General features: G+C 41.9%; 1 protein-coding gene across 1 annotated transcript in view; it reads right to left on the bottom strand.

Moving 5' to 3' along the window:
• Window positions 1–7,946, bottom strand: part of chd6 (chromodomain helicase DNA binding protein 6) — a 108,890-nt gene that overhangs the window by 11,581 nt on the left and 89,363 nt on the right. The window contains exons 38-43 of the mRNA XM_046028681.1: window positions 5,719–7,275; window positions 5,065–5,216; window positions 3,224–3,481; window positions 1,599–2,231; window positions 1,161–1,400; window positions 9–149 (exon numbers count right to left, since the gene is read on the bottom strand). Coding sequence (XP_045884637.1) covers window positions 9–149; window positions 1,161–1,400; window positions 1,599–2,231; window positions 3,224–3,481; window positions 5,065–5,216; window positions 5,719–7,275 — 2,981 coding nt within the window. The remainder of the gene's footprint in view (window positions 1–8; window positions 150–1,160; window positions 1,401–1,598; window positions 2,232–3,223; window positions 3,482–5,064; window positions 5,217–5,718; window positions 7,276–7,946) is intronic.

Below are 7,946 nucleotides of genomic sequence, written 5' to 3'. Positions count from 1 at the left end.
TTTTCTACCCTGCGTCCGGTGCCTCGGTGCACAACAGGTACCCTCTCCTCCCCCGTCAAAGAGTTGATATCCAGCTTGGTGGGGTCTTTACAGCGATGCCTCCTCTGCTTGGGACGCTCCACAAAACCATGTAATAGACCTGCCCCAGACTGCACAGTGGGAAATACAGGTCAGGACAGAGGAAAGAGGAAGTAAGAGAGAATCAATTAGATATATGTCCTCAAGAAAAGCAGCTCACAACAGATAATGAAGGAGAAAAGGGACAGATTCTGTTTTAGCTGCACACACATTGTTATATTCTGCAGCTTAACATGAAACCACAAGCTCTGATGGTTCACTGTCACCAACAATACAACAAGTAGACCAGATATTAGTGTAACGTAAAAACACAGAAGAGCAGCAAAACTCTGTAGAAGCTGACATTAACTTAATTAATAAAAATAATTAACAGAGGTTACTGTTACTGCTGTTTGTATTTTAATACATCATATTTACAATCTGCATATTGTAGGTTGTCGTAGAGCTGCAACAATTAATCAATTAGTTTTCTATCTATTAAATTAATCAATAAAAAGTATTTAGATAATAGATTAATCAGTATGAGGCCTTTTTTAAAGAAAAAATATCTGATTACAGCTTAGATAAAATGTAAAAAATTAATCTTAAACTTAAATGTGAAAATGTTCTAGTTTCTCTATGACAGTAAACTGATTATCTGTGGGTTGTGGACAAAACAAAATATTTGAGGACGTCACGTTGGGTTTTGGGGAAACACTGATCAGCATTTTTGACAATTTTCTGACATTTTATAGACCAAAATACTAATCGAGAAAATAATCAACAGATTAACCGACACTGAAAATAATCATTAGTTGCAGCCCTAGTTGTATGTATTGTTTTCTTAACACAGCTGGTGTACATAATTTGTAAGAATTGTATCCCAAAAGTCACAACTCGCTGAATCATGTCTGAATAAAACTGATTAACACAGAAACCTATATCTCGAAGAAATAAATAAAAATAAATAAATTATATAAAAACAAACTTATCACCAAAAAAAAAAAAAAAAAAAAAGACATACTCAAACTCTCTTACGCTGCCGGGACTCTGGACTTGCTGATTGCAATTATACGCCGAAATAATCAAAACATCAGACTTACATGAGTGAATGTGGGGAGATCCATGCTGTAGCCTGGATTCTGTCTCAGCCACTCGATCAGACCTTTGCTGGCTGCCTCTCTGTCAATGGCCACGATCTCTGGCTGAGGGGGCGTCTGCGTGGGGGTGGGCGTAGAAGAAGAGGACGGTGTGGGAGGGCCAGCAGGTCGCTCTGAAGGCGAAGGGGACGGCGAGGAGGTAGAGGAGGAGACAGAGGAGTGGCTGATCACCTCCACCCGGCCCTGCAGGTGGAAAGAGACACACATGTTTTGAAATTCTGAGGTGAGAAAATTTTTTTCCTCTCGAATGCACCTTTTTAATTACCTTGTGACTTTTTTCTCCTACACACCCCCTAGGTGTGGTTTCTCTCTATCACACTGAAGCTCATACGAGAATTACAATTGCCCTTACACTGAAAAGGCCCTCCTCCCTCTACCCACCTGTGTCTCTGGGAGGTGCAGTCCTCTGCTCTTGGTGAACTCAGAGTATAGTGCTTCCACGTTTCTCCTTCTCCCTCTCCGTCTCCTCAGTGAGTCATCTCCCCTCAGGCTTCCGTTAACTATTTGCCCCGTTACAGGATGGATGAGCCCGGCCTGCAGTATCCCTGCCATGTCGATTCCCACAGAGCCTGTCAGCGGTGCTGTGATGGGGGGTGGTGGTAACTTATGACTGCTGCCAGCACCAGCACCATGGTGGCTGATTCCTGGTGCAACCACAGCTTCTCCTGTCCCAATGCCACTGGTGGTGCTTATTTCTCCAGACGACTTGGTTAGATCAATGGCTGCTTCTTGCCAACCATTAATCAACATCGCTCCCGTACGATGAGAGGGCGGGGCCACCACTGGAGTAGCCCCACTGGAGCTTGTGGTGGTAGCAGTATGGCATGCCGATGCTGATTTCCCAGCTAAAACCTTGGCAGCGGCTGCTGCAGCAGCTTCATAGTCATAAGACCTCCGACCTCCCGCTCGTTTGAGCTCGGGGAGATAGGGAGGAGCCACGAGCCTCTCCTGTAAGAGAGGCAAGGAGGTGAGGCGCCAAGCTCCGCGCCCGCATGCCCCGCCCCGCTGCATGTACTGTCAGGGTGGACAGGGTGGGTGAGGGGTAGACAAGAATGGGAGAGAGATGATGGCTTTTGTTAAACATACATATGGACTGAGACACAACACAGTGGCGGCTATCAACCAGACCTGGGTAAAAGCACGAGCCCTACACCGCAACAGTTATTTAAAAGTTGATTTAGTTTTCTGTCTTTGTTTAATTCATCAGGTGCCTGAAGAAGCTTCCAAAGCTTGTTTACCTCTGAAAAAGTAATGTGATACTATAAATTGGGTGTAAATGGACAAATTAAGGTCACATTATGCTTTAAATTCATATCTTTAAATTGATACAAGTTTCTTCATGTGTGCTTGTTAAAGAAATTATTTACAATATGACTACCAGCCCAAGTCTGATATCAACATGTATAATATCAACAGTAAACATTACAGAGACGGGGAACTTTACAAAAAAGCAACAAAGCGATGGTGTGAAGAGAGGTGCCCAGCGCTACCTGACAAATACGTTTGAGTAGAGCTTAGTATTCTGTAGTCAGACTAAACAGTGACACTTCAGTAAAGATCTTTTATGTGTTGAGCCATAACATCTATTATTTAAATATATATATGAATAAGTGTGTGTGTAAAACATATATTTACATTATATAGACATTTAGTGGTATACCTGATGAGAAAGACTTGCATAAAATGGATGCAACATAAATTACATGTAATTTATTTTAATAGAAAAACCTATTTCAATTCACTGAAAAAATAATAATACTGTTTGCGAGTGCAAAAAGTACAGGTCAAAAGTGATGAAGCACTTTACAGTGTCAGCCTGTTAGCTATCAGAGTCTACAGTCAGCTTAATATTATCCCTATTAGCATAATTAGCAGTGCAAACTGGACACCACATGTATGAACCATGGCGTGAGATAGCGGAGATAAATGTGGACAGATGATAGATGCACAGATATGTACAAAATAATCTAGTTAATTCATTCAGTGGGTCACAGGGATGTTCTCACCTTAGGCAGTCTTGTAAGAGGGGGAGGGATGGAGAACCCCAGCCCAGAGTTTGTCTGCTGAACCCTGGTCTGGCCTGGGACGGAGCTGGAGGCCGTGGTGGGAAGAAAGCCCGCTCGGTGGTGCTGGGCTAAACTGTTGGCCAGGCAGGAGTTGGCAGCCAGGGAGCCGGGCGAGTCGTACTGTTCACTTGATGAAGGCCACTTTCCCTTCAGGATGGCGTGGCAGATGCTGTCCAGGCGGCTGATGATAACCCGGTCCTACAGGAAGCGATACAACAGCATAGGACCGAAGTACTGACATGAGGATCATAATATTCTTCTTAACTCAGAATCCAAGTCTGACACAATGAGCTCATAATTTTTGCTTTAGTTTTTTTATTTAAAACCAAAATCTAAGGATGTATCATTTTTGATAGGGCTGGACGATTTCAACCTAAAATCAAAATCACGATTAATTAAACATTTCACCTCGATTGCGATTACTGAACGATTATTTTGTTTTTGAATGTTGTCTTTTTGCCCTCATATTTCACTTTGTTTGCACTATAAAATATGCACAACTATTAAAGCTGCGTTTATTTATTCATAGATGTCACAAATACATTATCTAAATGTTAATTAATAAGGTAATGTTGAGGTGCACATTACAGAGGCATGGTTCCCCCCCTTTATTCGACGCATCGCCGCTGCTGAATTATGACCGCTGCTACTAAAATTTCACTCAATTATTTAATATCAATGCGGAACAAATGATTTTCAGCTTCCTCTCCTCATTCGTGACAGGTAGGGCTGGGCAATAAAACAATAATGATAATTATTGCGATATGATTTTCTAGAGAACTAATGAGCAACTAATTTTTCTATTAAGATATTTATTTTGTTGAGGAAAAGGGACTGAAAAAAGATGTACTAATCATATGTTTTGAAAAAAGATTTTATCATAATTTTGTGAAGTCATCCACAGTTTGGCATCAAGTGTTTGTTACGTTCTGACAATAAAGTTTAAAAATGTTTAATCACACAATTAACCATCTGGTTTCTTCAACTTTCACTCAGGAGCAAAAAATAAGCAATAAAGACTTTGTGATAATTACCAATATCGAATGATGTGAAATGTTTTCATTGTGATAATATTTTTGGCCATATCTCCCAGCCCTAGTGACAGGTGCTGTTATAAGAGCAGCATAGTCAGGTCTTTGGGCAGTGCAGTGTTCGTGCAGTGAGTGAAGTGAGTGGATGAGCGAATGAGAGAGAGTGAGCGGCAGAAAGTGATGCTAAAGGCGGGCGAGTAATAAGTTGTCAGTCTGGCAGTAAATGTACAGTGTAGGTATACAGTCTATGTGTGTAGGTCACAGTGTGTCCGTTAGTCCGTCTGATGTTTCCACAACTGCTGGAAAGTGAAGACTGCTACCTAACATCTCCCTGTGACTCCAGTCTGAAGGCTGAGCAGGACTGGACGGGGCGGAGTCACATGACTACACACTTGGTGTTTCAAGGGGAAAGTACATGAACACAAACAATATTACCAGGATTAAATAATCAAGTTAACAGACATCAGGAAATTTTAATTTTTAAACAAACAAATTAAAACAAAATTCTTAGTTTTATAAATACCTTTTGCAGTCGTTTTCATGGAATACAATATAAAATTTGATGGTTATTATACCATGTACCAACAGAAAATTGAGTTAGTCCATGACATACGTATGTTTTATTACTAAAAAAAAAAAAACTTTTGTTGCTTGGGAGAACTGACATTTAGTGCTGAACATTAGGAGCTTTGCAATGCCTGTCATGCACAAATTCCAGACATACTTAAACAGACAATGACACCACTGTACCTTCGGCCACTCAGAAAACGAGTAAAGTGCTTTCTCCTGTAACAGCTGGGCGATGGTTGGCTCTCTGGTGTCATGGAGGCTGTCAGGAATCTCACACATGGAAATCGGAGCTGCAAACCTGGGGCTGCTCACATAACCTTCCACCACAGACACTATTAAAAAGGATGACAGGTTACAGCTCAACAATCTGCCTTGCTTTTAGAAGCAGGGCTTTTTTGAACATCATTCAAGTCCTACAATTACAATAAAATTGTGACAACAATCCAAACATCAGTACATGACGCAGTTAATGGCATCATGTGTGCCTATGATAAATAAAGATGAGCAATGGATTAGTCAATCAACAGAAACAATTTTGAACAATTTGAATTGTGCCTTTATCATTTCAGGTCATTTAATATATAAAATGTCAAACACTAGCTTGTTTCTGCTCCTCAAATGTGTCAAATTTGAACTTTTCTATCATATCATTGAATGCTTTTAAATCTTTTTACAAAATTAGCAAACAATATCACTGCCTCTCTGGGAACTTTCTGCCATTTTAGAGACTAAACAACAACAACAAATGAATAATCAAATAATCATTAGTTGCAGCTCTAATGTGTATCAACCTTTGAAACACATTTTGAATTGTCCTTTACCAAGTGTTCTTACCTGGTGTATTTGGCCTCTCCTCCTTCACTTGGTCTTTCACCACCAGACTTCCCGAGGTGTCCACCAGGCCGTCTGCCTGCTCGAGCTTCGGGGTCAGGACTGTGCTGTCAGCCTCCAACAGCTCTTGCTTCGTCTCAGCTTTGATCTCGGGTAAAGCTCTAAACTCCAGGCTCTCTGGCTTGGCCTCAGGTTTAATCTCAGAGCTGTCTGGGTAGGTTGTGAACTCCAGACGCTCTGGCTTGGCTTCAGGCTTGATGGCAGACGTGTCAGGAAAGGCTGTTAACCTTAAACCTTCTGGCTTTGTCTCAGTCTTAAGCTTGGCCCCATCTGCATAAGCAACAAACCCAAAAGCTACTGGTTTTGCTTCAGGTTTGATTTCAGCACCATCTGAGTAGGCTGCAAACTGGAGAACTTCAGGCTTACGGTCAAAGGTCTCAGGCTTCATGGGAAGGCTTAGATCTTCAGGTTTGGCCTCCGGTGTTTCTGGTTTGACAGGATAGTCTAACTGCTCAGCTTTGGTCACCAAGACTTCTGACTTTACAGCATAGGAGAAGAATCTTCCATGTTTGACTTCAGAGCTGTCAGGGTAGACATCCTCAAGAGTCTCTGTCTTGGTCCTCTCTACCTTGATTGGCAGCTCCAACTGCTGTGGTTTCCTCTCACCGCCATCTGGTAGAGGAGAAAATTTAAGATCAGATGGCTTTGTGTCAGTGCTGTTTGCAGGTAGAGTAGATGCCATTTTGATTTCATTTTGCTCAAGCTGATTGTCTTTATTGTCCTGAACAAGGGAGGACATCAGGGCTCTATTCTTATAGTCTCTGCTGCCACCTGGTAAGTTCACATCTTCAACTGCACCTTCATAGTTCTCCTGATCCACGGAGATTTCGGTTTTGACTCCCTCGTCAATCTTTGTGGTGGTTTCATCAGGCTTTGATGCTACTGTAGGAGATGAGACAGACGTAGCAGGGCAGGAGGTTTCTGTGTATTCTGAGTACATACTCTCCAGCTCCATCACACTGGGTTTGGCGTCTAGTGATTTCACTGCCTTTTTTAACGTCTCATCACAGGGATGAACCATTGGAGCACCCATAAGAGAAACGTGAGCCATCTGCCCTTCTGAGATTTCATCCACTTGATCTGCAAGATCTGCGCACTCCACTGGGCCATCCTCGCTGGAATTTTCTGAAATTCCCCTCGCTTGCACAAACTCTCCAGTAGCATTGCCCAGCAATGTTTCAGAGTCAAGAGAGTTTTCCATTGTCTCTTCCTCCACTGTGTGATACAAAATCAACCCATCCACTTCCTCCCCGGGCTCTTCAATAGACTCTGGACATGCAAGGCTACCCTCCTGTTCCAGCTTCCCAAGATAAGGATTCACCCCTTGCGGTAACACCTCTTCATGCTGGTGATGGTCAAAGCTCTCCTGAAGGTCTTGAGTTAGTTGGTTTGAGACCTCCATCCTCTCGTCCTGTTCTCCAAGACCCAGTTCTGGCTCCATCCCGTCCATATGTGGTACTTCCATGTGTGGATTCAAGACTCGCAAACTTTGGTCTACACCTGTGAGGATAAAGCATCAAGAGGTTACGTACTGCCTGGCAATATTAGCACAATGAAAATGCCATCATGTGGAAAGGAACAAAGGAAAGTTGAATTTGAAATTGAAGCCAGCGTTTTATGTCAGGGGTTTTCAAAGTGTGAAGCGGGCCTCCCTAGGGGGGCACCAAACAGTTTCAGGGGAGGCTCAGTGAATGGAAATTAAACAATTTTACATTATTTATTGCATTAGTTATCAAAAGGAGATCACAAAGAATAGCCAAAATGTGTGAGAGTTTAGCGATACAGTGTTTTTTGGGAACTGTTTTCCCCCCATCAGAGGCAGAAACTAATAAATGCCTTAGGACAGGTCTTTTTTGAAACTATTTGGTGTGGTCAGAAGTTATGTCAAACAGCAATATTATGCTATTTTGGCTCAAATGTGAGTGTCTATGGGATCAGATAAGATAAACATGATCTCATAGACATCCTAGAATTGAGAGAAATTTATCAAGTAAAGTAAAGATGAGGAACACAGTCCTGGCAGACAATTTGTGTAGTTTAGGTGTTCATTTAATTTCAACACTACCTTTGGGGTTGGTAAAAATTTTCAGATCCTACATATAGTGTTTTTTAGGTAGTTAAGGAGCTTGTTAAAGTTGGCTGTTGGATGTTCTTGACAGTGTTCATGGTAT

Source organism: Micropterus dolomieu, linkage group LG18 (assembly GCF_021292245.1).
Source record: "Micropterus dolomieu isolate WLL.071019.BEF.003 ecotype Adirondacks linkage group LG18, ASM2129224v1, whole genome shotgun sequence".
NCBI lineage: Eukaryota > Metazoa > Chordata > Actinopteri > Centrarchiformes > Centrarchidae > Micropterus > Micropterus dolomieu.
Note: the sequence above shows the minus strand (reverse complement) of the source record. Positions and strands in the feature narration are given on the sequence as shown.